The sequence below is a fragment of the Oncorhynchus mykiss genome, chromosome 2 (assembly GCF_057628025.1).
Source record: "Oncorhynchus mykiss isolate SJ-2025 chromosome 2, ASM5762802v1, whole genome shotgun sequence".
NCBI classification, from domain to species: domain Eukaryota; kingdom Metazoa; phylum Chordata; class Actinopteri; order Salmoniformes; family Salmonidae; genus Oncorhynchus; species Oncorhynchus mykiss.
Genome location: NC_143023.1, coordinates 5,487,501 through 5,503,477, shown reverse-complemented (window position 1 = coordinate 5,503,477; position 15,977 = coordinate 5,487,501). Strand labels below are relative to the sequence as shown.

Genomic DNA, 15,977 nt, shown 5'->3' with positions numbered 1-15,977 from the left:
TCTCTGGCCCTCATGTCAGAATGTAAAACAGCTAATTTTCCTCTCTGGTCTCATGTCAGAATGTAAAACAGCTCATTTTCCTCTCTGTCCCTCATGTCAAAATGTAGATTTGAAGCACACTTTCTTTAAAACTGCAACATGTTCTCTAGAGACAGGGACAGAGACAAGGACAGGGACAGAGACAGGGACAGGGACAGAGACAGGGACAGGGACAGGGACAGGGACAGGGACAGGGATAGGGATAGGGACAGGGACAGAGACAGAGATAGGGACAGAGAGAGACAGGGACAGGGACAGATACATGGACAGAGAGAGACAGGGACAGAGACAGAGACCGGGACAGAGACAGGGACAGAGATAGGGACAGAGAGAGACAGGGACAGGGACAGATACATGGACAGAGAGAGACAGGGACAGAGACAGAGACAGGGACAGAGACAGGGACAGAGATAGGGACAGAGACAGAGACGGTGACAGAGACAGAGACAGAGACAGGGACAGGGACAGGGACAGGGACAGGGACAGGGACAGAGACAGGGACAGGGACAGGGACAGGGACAGGGACAGAGACAGAGACAGAGACAGGGACAGGGACAGTGACAGGGATAGGGACAGAGACAGGGACAGACAGAGACACAGAGACAGGGACAGGGACAGAGACAGAGACAGAGACAGATACAGGGACAGGGACAGTGACAGTGACAGTGATAGGGACAGAGACAGGGACATGGACAGGGACAGGGACAGAGACAGGGACAAAGACAGGGACAGAGGATGTCCTCTTATTGAGGCCTTTCCTGCCTCCATGACACCACCAGATCCAATAAGCCTGTGGAGCCTCCAGATCACCAGGGTTCTGCTGGTTCTGTTCAGCAGCAGATCTACTGACACAAGGCCTCCCACCCCCGGTGCTCCTGTGGTTTAGGAACTAGGGATTCTCCATGCTATATTTCATCAGGAGAAAAGAGACACGGACCACCACCAGCCCCTCCAGGAAGAACCCTCCCCCAGACCGATCCCACCCAGGCTTGCGGCCCTCCGGCTGGGGTACCTCTTTCTCGTCGGAGGCCTGGTCCTCGGTCAGGGGGGCGTATAGGACCATGTACCCCGAGACGCCCTGCACACCGCTCCACCGCGCCCGCATGGTGTTGTGGGTAACGTCGTACAGCTCCAGGCCGTTCACCATGGGGAGAGCCACTGAGACACACGCGAACACACACAGGAACGAACAGACACACACAGAAAGTTGGGTTAAACCCAGGTGAAAGAGTATGTTTAGACACATCCAACTTGGCCCAGGAGGAAAAAAATAACAAGTGTAGAAAATAGTCTTGCTGACAATGAGAAGGGAGGTGGACTCACATGTGGTCTCGCTGCCACGAAGTGCCTCGCTAGCTGAGCTGGTGTAGACAGCGAACACAGCTAACTGGTACTCTGTTAAGGAGTTGAGATGCCGCAGAACCACAGAGTTCTCTGTGCCGTCCACCACAGCCTGGGAGAGATACAAAGAGAGATACACAGAGACTGGGTCAGAGAGATACAGAGAGACTGGGTCGGAGAGATACACAGAGACTGGGTCGGAGAGATACACAGAGACTGGGTCAGAGAGATACACAGAGACTGGGTCAGAGAGATACACAGAGACTGGGTCAGAGAGATACACAGAGACTGGGTCAGAGAGATACACAGAGACTGGGTCAGAGAGACACACAGAGACTGGGTCAGAGAGATACACAGAGACTGGGTCATAGAGATACACAGAGACTGGGTCAGAGAGATACACAGAGACTGGGTCAGAGAGATACACAGAGACTGGGTCAGAGAGACACACAGAGACTGGGTCAGAGAGATACACAGAGACTGGGTCAGAGAGATACACAGAGACTGGGTCAGAGAGACACACAGAGACTGGGTCAGAGAGACACACAGAGACTGGGTCAGAGAGATACACAGAGCCTAGTTCAGAGAGATACACAGAGACTGGGTCAGAGAGATACACAGAGACTGGGTCAGAGAGATACAGAGAGATACACAGAGACTGGGTCAGAGAGATACACAGAGACTGGGTCAGAGAGACACACAGAGACTGGGTCAGAGAGATACACAGAGACTGGGTCAGAGAGACACACAGAGACTGGGTCAGAGAGATACACAGAGCCTAGTTCAGAGAGATACACAGAGACTGGGTCAGAGAGATACACAGAGACTGGTTCAGAGAGATACACAGAGACTGGGTCAGAGAGATACACAGATACTGGGTCAGAGAGATACACAGAGCCTAGTTCAGAGAGATACACAGAGACTGGGTCAGAGAGATACACAGAGACTGGGTCAGAGAGATACACAGAGCCTAGTTCAGAGAGATACACAGAGACTGGGTCAGAGAGATACACAGAGACTGGGTCAGAGAGATACAGAGAGACTGGGTCGGAGAGATACACAGAGACTGGGTCGGAGAGATACACAGAGACTGGGTCAGAGAGATACACAGAGACTGGGTCAGAGAGATACACAGAGACTGGGTCAGAGAGATACACAGAGACTGAACATCTGGAGTCAATACATCCAGTAATATACATTTTTCAAGGAACAGAAACGAAACCTGGAACAATTGGTGAAGTCATTTAATGAGCTAAATGTAAACAACTGTCGATTGTACACGTTTAAAAAAGGAACAGAAATTCAAAATATAAACGGATACTTTTTTAGGGTTTGAACCCGGTTCAGAACTTTATTGTTCTGTTCGGAACAGTGGAACGGAACAATACAAAATTGTGATTCTATTCAGAACTAAACAAGTTCCAAGATGGAGTGTGTATACCTCTTCAGGCCGTCCTCCCTGGGTAGCAGGGTAGAACACCACACGGTACTTCTCTACACTGCCGGGAGCGTGACTCCAGGACACCCTGAAACTCCTGGCTGTCACCTCTGATGTCACTAGGTCCTGAGGGGCTCCCTGTGTCTCCTGACCTGCAGACTCTCCTGGAGATACATTACAACGGATCGTTAGAGAATGCATGGTTTGGAAAGTTTGTACAGTACACTCTTAGAAATAAAAAATGCTATCTTGAACCTAAAAGGGTTCTTTGGCTGTCCCCAAAGGAGAACACTATGAAGAACTATTTTTGGTTCCAACTAGAACCCTTTTGGCTCCAGGTTCTACATGGAACCCAGAAGGGTTCCATGTAAGAACTCTTTCCATAGAGGGTTCTAAATGGAACCCAGAAGGGTTCTACCTGTAACCAATAAAGGTATTCCTTTGGGGACAGCCGCAGAACCCTTTTGGAAACCTTTTTCTAAGTGTGTATGTCTAAGTGCGTGTTTATTCAGTATGCACTACATATGGACAGCATTATGATGATTCTGCAATGAGGATTAAGTATAAAGTGTATTAAACAGACAGGAGTTATTTCAGCTCAGATTTGTAGTGACAACCTGAGGCCTGCTCAATATTAAAGACTGGGCACTGTGTCTAAGTGAATGAGACAGTATGTACTGTAAAGATATACAGTAGTATGAGGACTGAAGACTGGGTACTGTGTCTAAGTGAATGAGACAGTATGTACTGTAAAGATATACAGTAGTATGAGGACTGAAGACTGGGTACTGTGTCTAAGTGAATGAGACAGTATGTACTGTAAAGATATACAGTAGTATGAGGACTGAGACAGTATGTACTGTAAAGATATACAGTAGTATGATGACTGAGACAGTATGTACTGTAAAGATATACAGTAGTATGGTGAATGAGACAGTATGTACTGTAAAGATATACAGTAGTATGAGGACTGAAGACTGGGTACTGTGTCTAAGTGAATGAGACAGTATGTACTGTAAAGATATACAGTAGTATGAGGACTGAAGACTGGGTACTGTGTCTAAGTGAATGAGACAGTATGTACTGTAAAGATATACAGTAGTATGAGGACTGAGACAGTATGTACTGTAAAGATATACAGTAGTATGATGACTGAGACAGTATGTACTGTAAAGATATACAGTAGTATGGTGAATGAGACAGTATGTACTGTAAAGATATACAGTAGTATGGTGAATGAGACAGTATGTACTGTAAAGATATACAGTAGTATGAGGACTGAAGACTGGGTACTGTGTCTAAGTGAATGAGACAGTATGTACTGTAAAGATATACAGTGGTATGAGGACTGAAGACTGGGTACTGTGCCTAAGTGAATGAGACAGTTTGTACTGCAAAGATATACAGTAGTATGAGGACTGAAGACTGGGTACTGTGTCTAAGTGAATGAGACAGTATGTACTGTAAAGATATACAGTAGTATGAGGACTGAAGACTGGGTACTGTGTCTAAGTGAATGAGACAGTATGTACTGTAAAGATATACAGTAGTATGAGGACTGAAGACTGGGTACTGTGTCTAAGTGAATGAGACAGTATGTACTGTAAAGATATACAGTAGTATGAGGACTGAAGACTGGGTACTGTGTCTAAGTGAATGAGACAGTATGTACTGTAACGATATACAGTAGTATGATGACTGAGACAGTATGTACTGTAAAGATATACAGTAGTATGGTGAATGAGACAGTATGTACTGTAAAGATATACAGTAGTATGAGGACTGAAGACTGGGTACTGTGTCTAAGTGAATGAGACAGTATGTACTGTAAAGATATACAGTAGTATGAGGACTGAAGACTGGGTACTGTGTCTAAGTGAATGAGACAGTATGTACTGTAAAGATATACAGTAGTATGAGGACTGAGACAGTATGTACTGTAAAGATATACAGTAGTATGATGACTGAGACAGTATGTACTGTAAAGATATACAGTAGTATGGTGAATGAGACAGTATGTACTGTAAAGATATACAGTAGTATGAGGACTGAAGACTGGGTACTGTGTCTAAGTGAATGAGACAGTATGTACTGTAAAGATATACAGTAGTATGAGGACTGAAGACTGGGTACTGTGTCTAAGTGAATGAGACAGTATGTACTGTAAAGATATACAGTAGTATGAGGACTGAGACAGTATGTACTGTAAAGATATACAGTAGTATGATGACTGAGACAGTATGTACTGTAAAGATATACAGTAGTATGGTGAATGAGACAGTATGTACTGTAAAGATATACAGTAGTATGGTGAATGAGACAGTATGTACTGTAAAGATATACAGTAGTATGAGGACTGAAGACTGGGTACTGTGTCTAAGTGAATGAGACAGTATGTACTGTAAAGATATACAGTGGTATGAGGACTGAAGACTGGGTACTGTGCCTAAGTGAATGAGACAGTTTGTACTGCAAAGATATACAGTAGTATGAGGACTGAAGACTGGGTACTGTGTCTAAGTGAATGAGACAGTATGTACTGTAAAGATATACAGTAGTATGAGGACTGAAGACTGGGTACTGTGTCTAAGTGAATGAGACAGTATGTACTGTAAAGATATACAGTAGTATGAGGACTGAAGACTGGGTACTGTGTCTAAGTGAATGAGACAGTATGTACTGTAAAGATATACAGTAGTATGAGGACTGAAGACTGGGTACTGTGTCTAAGTGAATGAGACAGTATGTACTGTAACGATATACAGTAGTATGATGACTGAGACAGTATGTACTGTAAAGATATACAGTAGTATGATGACTGACGTGCCAACATCTTTGCTCTCTGATTTGATTTGTTCACCTTTGATCTCCTTGTCCTGCTCCTCTACCCGTTCACAGACTATCTGGGTCAGTCCCTCTATGATAGAGCTCATGACGCTGAAGTCTGCCACGTTGTACACATGAGTGTTGTCAGGCTCAGAAGCTATGGCCCTCAGCTCATTCTCATCAGCATTCTTTACACCTGCACACAGGGAGAGAGAGCACTAAGATCAAGATTAAGATCAAGATTAAGATCTAGATTAAGATCTAGATTAAGATTTAGATTAAGATTAAGGTCTAGATCAAGATTAAGATCTAGATCAAGATTAAGAACTAGATCAAGATTTAGATCAAGATTTAGATTAAGATCTAGATCAAGATTAAGATTTAGATTAAGATTAAGGTCTAGATCAAGATTAAGATCTAGATCAAGATTAAGATCTAGATGAAGGTTTAGATGAAGATCTAGATTTAGATTAAGATCTAGATCAAGATTAAGATTTAGATCAAGATTTAGATCAAGATCTATCCGTTTCCTTTTGTTTCCCTTAACAAAACACAAAGGACAAAAGTGTATCCAAACGTGTCACCATGTCAGCCTTTACCTCTAAAACAACTAACTGTGTCCTACCGACAGCATCAAAACAACTAACTGTGTCCTACCGACAGCATCAAAACAGCTAACTGTGTCCTACTGACAGCATCAAAACAACTAACTGTGTCAAACCGACAGCATCAAAACAACTAACTGTGTCCTACCGACAGCATCAAAACAACTAACTGTGTCCTACTGACAGCATCGAAACAACTAACTGTGTCCTACTGACAGCATCAAAACAACTAACTGTGTCCTACCGACAACTAACTGTGTCCTACCGACAGCATCAAAACAACTAACTGTGTCAAACCGACAGCATCAAAACAACTAACTGTGTCCTACTGACAGCATCAAAACAACTAACTGTGTCCTACTGACAGCATCAAAACAACTAACTGTGTCCTACCGACAGCATCAAAACAACTAACTGTGTCCTACCGACAGCATCAAAACAACTAACTGTGTCCTACTGACAGCATCAAAACAACTAACTGTGTCCTACCGACAGCATCAAAACAACTAACTGTGTCCTACCGACAGCATCAAAACAACTAACTGTGTCCTACTGACAGCATCGAAACAACTAACTGTGTCCTACTGACAGCATCAAAACAACTAACTGTGTCCTACCGACAGCTAACTGTGTCAAACCGACAGCATCAAAACAACTAACTGTGTCCTACCGACAGCATCAAAACAGCTAACTGTGTCCTACCGACAACTAACTGTGTCAAACCGACAGCATCAAAACAACTAACTGTGTCCTACCGACAGCATCAAAACAACTAACTGTGTCCTACCGACAGCATCAAAACAACTAACTGTGTCCTACTGACAGCATCGAAACAACTAACTGTGTCCTACTGACAGCATCAAAACAACTAACTGTGTCCTACCGACAACTAACTGTGTCCTACCGACAGCATCAAAACAACTAACTGTGTCCTACCGACAGCATCAAAACAGCTAACTGTGTCCTACCGACAGCATCAAAACAACTAACTGTGTCCTACCGACAGCATCAAAACAACTAACTGTGTCCTACCGACAGCATCAAAACAGCTAACTGTGTCCTACCGACAGCATCAAAACAACTAACTGTGTCCTACCGACAGCATCAAAACAACTAACTGTGTCCTACCGACAGCATCAAAACAACTAACTGTGTCCTACCGACAGCATCGAAACAACTAACTGTGTCCTACCGACAGCATCAAAACAACTAACTGTATCCTACCGACAGCATCAAAACAACTAACTGTGTCCTACCGACAGCATCAAAACAACTAACTGTGTCCTACCGACAACTAACTGTGTCCTACCGACAACTAACTGTGTCCTACCGACAACTAACTGTGTCCTACCGACAACTAACTGTGTCCTACCGACAACTAACTGTGTCCTACCGACAACTAACTGTGTCCTACCGACAACTAACTGTGTCCTACCGACAACTAACTGTGTCCTACCGACAGCATCAAAACAACTAACTGTGTCCTACTGACAGCATCAAAACAACTAACTGTGTCCTACCGACAGCATCAAAACAACTAACTGTGTCCTACCGACAACTAACTGTGTCCTACCGACAGCATCAAAACAACTAACTGTGTCCTACCGACAGCATCAAAACAACTAACTGTGTCCTACTGACAGCATCGAAACAACTAACTGTGTCCTACCGACAGCATCAAAACAACTAACTGTGTCCTACCGACAACTAACTGTGTCCTACCGACAGCATCAAAACAACTAACTGTGTCCTACTGACAGCATCGAAACAACTAACTGTGTCCTACCGACAGCATCAAAACAACTAACTGTGTCCTACCGACAGCATCGAAACAACTAACTGTGTCCTACCGACAGCATCAAAACAACTAACTGTGTCCTACCGACAGCATCAAAACAACTAACTGTGTCCTACCGACAGCATCGAAACAACTAACTGTGTCCTACCGACAACTAACTGTGTCCTACCGACAGCATCAAAACAACTAACTGTGTCCTACCGACAGCATCAAAACAGCTAACTGTGTCCTACCGACAGCATCAAGTCTCACACCATGAATATACTGGGCCTTCGGAAAGTATTCAGACCCCTTGAGTTTTTCCCCAAAATGTTACGTTAAAGCCTTATTGTAAAATGTATTATATAAAATAAACCCTCACCAATCTACACACAATATCCCATAATGACAAAGCGAAAACAGGGTTTTTAGATATTTTTGCAAATTAAAAATGAAAAATTATTTTAAAAAATACCTGATTTATATAAGTATTCAGACCCTTTGCTATGAAACGCGAAATTGAGCTCAGGTGCATCCTGTTTCCATTGAACATCCTTGAGATGTTTCTACAACTTGGAGTCCACCTGTGGTAAATTCAATTGATTGGACATGATTTGGAAAGGCACACAGCTGTCTATATAAAGGTCCTACAGTTGACAGTGCATGTCAGAGCAAAAACCAAGCCATGAGGTCAAAGGAATTGTCCGTAGAGCTCCGAGACAGGATTGTGTCGAGGCACAGATCTGGGGAAAGGTACCAAAACATTTCTGCAGCATTGAAGGTCTCCAGGAACACAGTGGCCTCCATCATTCTTAAATGGAAGAGGTTTGGAACCACCAAGACTCTTCCTAGAGCTGGCCACCCAGCCAAACTGAGCAATGGGGGGAGAAGGGCCTTGGTCAGGGAGTAACCAGAGTTCCTCTGTGGAGATGGGAGAACCTTCTAGCAGGCTGTCGTGTAAAAGGTACATGACGGCCTGCTTGGAGTTCGCCAAAAGGAACCTAAAAATTCTCAGACCATGAGAAACAAGATTATTTGGTCTGATGAACTCTTTGGCCTGAATGCCAAGCTAGTCAGCATTGCGGCAAAGATGAACAGAGCAAAGTACAGAGAGATCCTTGATGAAAACCTGCTCCAGAGCGCTCAGGACCTCAGACTGGGGTGAAGGTTCACCTTCCAACAGGACAACGACCCTAAGCACACAGCCAAGAGAACGCAGGGGTGGATTCGGGACAAGTCTCCGAGTGTCCTTGAGTGACCCAGCCAGAGCCATCTCTGGAGAAACCTGAAAAGACTTAAACAAAGTACTGAGTAAAGGGTCTGAATACTTATGTAAATGTCTTATTTCAGTTGTATTTTCACTGTAGTGCTCCTAAAGAGAACCATCATGTGTTCATACTACAGTAAGGACAACAAGGCCTTGAGTCCTACCAATGGCGAAGAGTTCGATGCCAGCGTCCCTCAGGCTCTGGGCAGGGGGGATCACGTCATCCTGGGACTTCCCATCTGTGATTAGGATACCGACTTTGGGTACCCCGCTCCTGGAGCCTGACTCGGGCTTGAAGCTGTTCTCCAGGATATAGGTCAGGGCCAGGCCTACACAGATACACAGAAATACACTGAGTGGACAAAACATTAGGAACACCTGCTCTTTCCATAACATAGACTGACCAGGTAAACCCAGGTGAAAGATATGATCCCTTAATGATGTAATTTTGTTAAATCCACTTCAAATCAGTGTAGATGAAGGGGATGAGACAGGTTAAATTATTATTTTTAAGCCTTGAGACAATTGTGACATGGATTGTGTATGTGTGTCATTCAGAGGGTGAAAGGGCAAGACAAAATATTAAGTGCCTTTGAACGGGGAGTGGTAGTAGGTGACAGGAGCGTCAAGAACTTCAACGCTGCTGGGTTTTCCACACGCAACAGTTTCCTGTGTGTTTCAAGAAGAATGGTCCACCACCCAAATGACATTAAGGGCAACTTGACACAACTGTGGGAAGCATTGGAGTCAACATGGGCCAGCATCCCTGTGGAACGCTTGAAACACCTTGTAGAATCCATGTCCCGATGAACTGAGGCTGTTCTGAGGGCAAAAGGGGGTGCAACTCAATATTAAGAAGGTGTTCCTAATGTTTTGTACACTCAGGGAACCCAGATACACACAGATATATAGAGTTACGTAGTTCAGTTACACAGCTACACAGTTACACAGATAGACAGATAGACAGCTACACAGATAGACAGCTACACAGCTAGACAGATAGACAGATAGACAGATAGACAGATAGACAGCTACACAGCTAGACAACTACACAGCTAGACAACTACACAGCTAGACAACTACACAGCTAGACAGCTACACAGCTAGACAGATAGACAGATAGACAGATAGACAGATAGACAGATAGACAGATAGACAACTACACAGCTAGACAACTACACAGCTAGACAGATAGACAGCTACACAGCTAGACAACTACACAGCTAGACAACTACACAGCTAGACAACTACACAGCTAGACAGATAGACAGATAGACAGATAGACAGCTAGACAACTACACAGCTAGACAACTACACAGCTAGACAACTACACATATAGACAACTACACATATAGACAACTACACATATAGACAGATAGACAGATAGACAACTACACAGATAGACAACTACACAGATGCACAGCTACACAGATGCACAAATAGACAGCTAGACAGATACACAGCTACACAGATGCACAGATGGACAGCTAGACAGATACACAGCTACACAGATGCACAGATAGACAGCTAGACAGCAACACAGATAGACAGCTAGACAGCTACACAGCTAGACAGATACACAGCTACACAGATAGACAGCTACACAGCTACACAGCTACACAGCTACACAGCTAGACAGCTACACAGCTACACAGCTAGACAGATACACAGCTAGATAGCTAGACAGCTACACAGCTACACAGCTACACAGCTAGACAGTTTGACAGATACACAGCTAGACAGCTACACAGCTACACAGATAGACTACTAGACAGCTACACAAATACACAGCTAGACAGATACACACCTACACAGTTTGACAGATACACAGCTAGACAGCTACACAGCTACACAGATGGACAGCTAGACAGATACACAGCTACACAGATGCACAGATAGACAGCTAGACAGCTACACAGCTAGACAGATACACAGCTACACAGATGGACAGCTAGACAGATACACAGCTACACAGATGCACAGATAGACAGCTACACAGATAGACTACTAGACAGCTACACAAATAGACAGCTTGACATATAGACACCTACATAGTTTGACAGATACACAGCTACACAGCTTGACAGCTACACAGATAGACTCCTAGACAGCTACACAAATACACAGCTAGACAGATACACAGCTACACAGTTTGACAGATACACAGCTAGACAGCTACACAGCTACACAGATAGACTACTAGACAGCTACACAAATACAAAGCTAGACAGATACACACCTACACAGTTTGACAGATACACAGCTAGACAGCTACACAGCTAGACAGCTACACAGATAGACTCCTAGACAGCTACACAAATACACAGCTACACAAATACACAGCTAGACAGTTTGACAGATACACAGCTAGACAGCTAGACAGCTACACATATAGACAGCTACACAGATAGACAGCTACACAGATAGACAGCTATACAGCTACACAGATAGACAGTTAGATAGATACACAGCTACACAGCTACACAGATAGACAGCTACACAGCTACACTGATAGACAGCTACACAGCTACACAGATAGACGGATATACAGATAGACAACTACACAGCTACACAGATAGACAGCTAGACAGCTACACAGATAGACAACTACACAGCTACACAGATAGACAGATACACAGATAGATAGAAAACTAGACAGCTAGACAGACAGATAGACAGAGAGATGGAAAACTAGACAGCTAGACAGATAGCTAGACAGACAGATAGACAGACAGATAGACAGACAGACAGACAGACAGACAGATAGACAGACAGATAGCTAGACAGATAGCTAGACAGATAGCTAGACAGACAGATAGACAGACAGATAGACAGACAGATAGCTAGACAGACAGATAGACAGACAGTTCCCTGATGATGGCTCCACTGGTTGATACATCTAAAAGTCATATAGACTTCCCTCACTAGGCTGCCCTGGGGCGGCAGGGTAGCCTAGTGGATAGAGCATTGAACTAGCAACTGGAAAGTTGCAAGTTCAAACCCCCGAGCTGACAAGGTACAAATCTGTCGTTCTGCCCCTGAACAGGCAGTTAACCCACTGTTCCTAGGCCGTCATTGAAAATAAGAATTTGTTCTTAACTGACTTGCCTAGTTTAATAAAGGTATAAAATAAAACTAACTCCCTTAACAAAATGCTTTACATTCATGCAAAAATCTATAAACAGATTTCAATACGTCTGTGTATTAAGCATGGCTAAACGTCCCCCTCTGGGCTAAATCTACTGTGACCTTTCCATAGCTGTCACTAGGGATGAAGTCAGAGGGAGCTGCTGGTGAATTGTACCTGTCAGTGTGTTGCCTCCCTTATAGGGCAGGTTCTTCACAGCATCCAGGACAGCATCTTTAGTGGTGAAGGCATTCAGATGCCACTCTATCCTGGGGTCCCCACTGTACTGGGCCAGACCTGGGAGGGAATACAATACAATAATATAGATTTCATTTATAGGATAAGGAATACATAAGGGAATATACTTCACACCTGCATTTGACCAGGCTATTGAACTCTGTGACAGTACAGTAAGGCTATTGAACCCTGTGAAAGTACAGTAGGGCTAATGAACCCTGTGACAGTACAGTACAGTAAGGCTATTGAACCCTGTGACAGTACAGTAAGGCTATTGAACCCTGTACAGTACAGTAAGGCTATTGAACCCTGTGACAGGACAGTAAGGCTATTGAACTCTGTGACAGTACAGTAAGGCTATTGAACCCTGTGACAGTACAGTAAGGCTATTGAACCCTGTGACAGTACAGTAAGACTAATAACAGACAGCGATGCTAATGCTTACCTATCCTGGTCAATAACAGACAGTGATGCTAATGCTTACCTATCCTGGTCAATAACAGACAGTGATGCTAATGCTTACCTATCCTGGTCAATAACAGACAGTGATGCTAATGCTTACCTATCCTGGTCAATAACAGACAGTGATGCTAATGCTTACCTATCCTGGTCAGTAACAGACAGTGATGCTAATGCTTACCTATCCTGGTCAATAACAGACAGTGATGCTAATGCTTACCTATCCTGGTCAATAACAGACAGTGATGCTAATGCTTACCTATCCTGGTCAGTAACAGAGTGATGCTAATGCTTACCTATCCTGGTCAATAACAGACAGTGATGCTAATGCTTACCTATCCTGGTCAATAACAGACAGTGATGCTAATGCTTACCTATCCTGGTCAATAACAGACAGTGATGCTAATGCTTACCTATCCTGGTCAGTAACAGACAGTGATGCTAATGCTTACCTATCCTGGTCAATAACAGACAGTGATGCTAATGCTTACCTATCCTGGTCAATAACAGACAGTGATGCTAATGCTTACCTATCCTGGTCAGTAACAGAGTGATGCTAATGCTTACCTATCCTGGTCAATAACAGACAGTGATGCTAATGCTTACCTATCCTGGTCAGTAACAGACAGTGATGCTAATGCTTACCTATCCTGGTCAGTAACAGAGTGATGCTAATGCTTACCTATCCTGGTCAGTAACAGAGTGATGCTAATGCTTACCTATCCTGGTCAGTAACAGACAGTGATGCTAATGCTTACCTATCCTGGTCAATAACAGACAGTGATACTAATGCTTACCTATCCTGGTCAGTAACAGACAGTGATGCTAATGCTTACCTATCCTGGTCAATAACAGACAGTGATGCTAATGCTTACCTATCCTGGTCAATAACAGACAGTGATGCTAATGCTTACCTATCCTGGTCAGTAACAGAGTGATGCTAATGCTTACCTATCCTGGTCAATAACAGACAGTGATGCTAATGCTTACCTATCCTGGTCAGTAACAGACAGTGATGCTAATGCTTACCTATCCTGGTCAGTAACAGAGTGATGCTAATGCTTACCTATCCTTGTCAATAACAGACAGTGATGCTAATGCTTACCTATCCTGGTCAGTAACAGAGTGATGCTAATGCTTACCTATCCTGGTCAATAACAGACAGTGATGCTAATGCTTACCTATCCTGGTCAGTAACAGACAGTGATGCTAATGCTTACCTATCCTGGTCAGTAACAGAGTGATGCTAATGCTTACCTATCCTGGTCTGGTCGATCCCGACGCTGAAAGCGCTGACCAGGTTCTCCAGGAACATGCGGACCAAGCGGAAGTTGAGCCTCCCGATGCTCCAGGATCCATCCACCAGGATCACTATGTCAGCTATGGCCTGAGTCGTACAGACAAAAGGATCCGCTGGACAGAGGGTGAGACGGGAGAACACGGGTCACTACGTCAGCTGTGGCCTGAGTCGTACAGACAAAAGAGGGTGAGACGGGAGAACACGGGTCACTACGTCAGCTGTGGCCTGAGTCGTACAGACAAAAGAGGGTGAGACGGGAGAACACGGGTCACTACGTCAGCTGTGGCCTGAGTCGTACAGACAAAAGAGGGTGAGACGGGAGAACACGGGTCACTACGTCAGCTGTGGCCTGAGTCGTACAGACAAACAGCTCCACTGCAGGACAACCAGACAGCGGGAGAAAATAACATCAGAAAACAATATGCCAAAGAATGTAGATAAGTAGAGTCACAGTCCATGAAGGACAACGTGAATATCGTGAGACTTTTGGTGTGCAGATTTGGTCCAAGACAACCACATAAATGCAAAATGCTCTTCAAAATACAGGAAAGGAAAGGAACCTTTCCAGACGGTCATTTTCAAGGTACGTTTTTATCGAACATTCAGAACTATAGAACAGAGAGAAACGACATCACACAGCAGACGCATCATGTGAAGGACAGAGACAGTAAGCAGTCTGTTTGTAAACACTAATGCCTGTCGCTGTACCATCCCAGATACAGTGGTGTTTTCTTAACATCACTTTGTCTTTGAGAAGGAAGAACCAGAAAAACGTGGGAGAAGAGACTCTACCACGTTGGGATGCTGTCCAGACCAGGCAGACTTCAGCTTAGAGTGCCTGGGAAAATGACCTCTCTAGAAGACAGCTCTGGGAGAGAATAAGAGTTTTAGTTGTTAAACACACACACACATACACACATGCATACACACACACACTCCAACACACTGGGTTAATGGAAGGATTCCACAGCAGTCAGTAAATCAGGTTTAGGAAGGACTGTATTGTATTGCATTGTATGGCAATGTATTGTATCGTAATGTAGTGTATTGTCATGTATTGTCATGTATTGTCATGTATTGTCATGTATTGTATTGTATTGTCATGTATTGTCATGTATTGTCATGTATTGTAATGTATTGCATTGTATTGTCATGTATTGTATTGTAATATAGTGAATTGCATTGTATTGCATTGTAATGTATTGTAATGTATTGCATTGTAATGTAATGTCTTGTAATGTATTGTATGGTAATATAGTGAATTGCATGGTATTGTATTGTAGTGTATGGTAATGTCTTGCAATGTATTGTATGGTAATGTATTGTAATGTATTGCATTGTAATGTAATGTCTTGTAATGTATTGTATGGTAATATAGTGAATTGCATGGTATTGTATTGTAGTGTATGGTAATGTCTTGCAATGTATTGTATTGTATGGTAATGTAGTGTATTGTATGGTAATGTATTGTATTGTATTGTATTGTAATGTATTGTATGGCAATGTTATGTAATGTATGGTAATGTAATTGTATGGTAATGTATTGTATTGTAATGTATTG

General features: G+C 43.6%; 1 protein-coding gene across 1 annotated transcript in view; it reads right to left on the bottom strand.

The window, feature by feature from the left end:
• Nucleotides 1-15,977, bottom strand: part of LOC110511431 (collagen alpha-1(XIV) chain) — a 256,230-nt gene that overhangs the window by 181,203 nt on the left and 59,050 nt on the right. Inside the window, 7 exon segments of the mRNA XM_090186206.1 lie at nt 1,052-1,197; nt 1,363-1,492; nt 2,822-2,982; nt 5,679-5,840; nt 9,458-9,622; nt 12,598-12,717; nt 14,374-14,529. Coding sequence (XP_090042332.1) covers nt 1,052-1,197; nt 1,363-1,492; nt 2,822-2,982; nt 5,679-5,840; nt 9,458-9,622; nt 12,598-12,717; nt 14,374-14,529 — 1,040 coding nt within the window.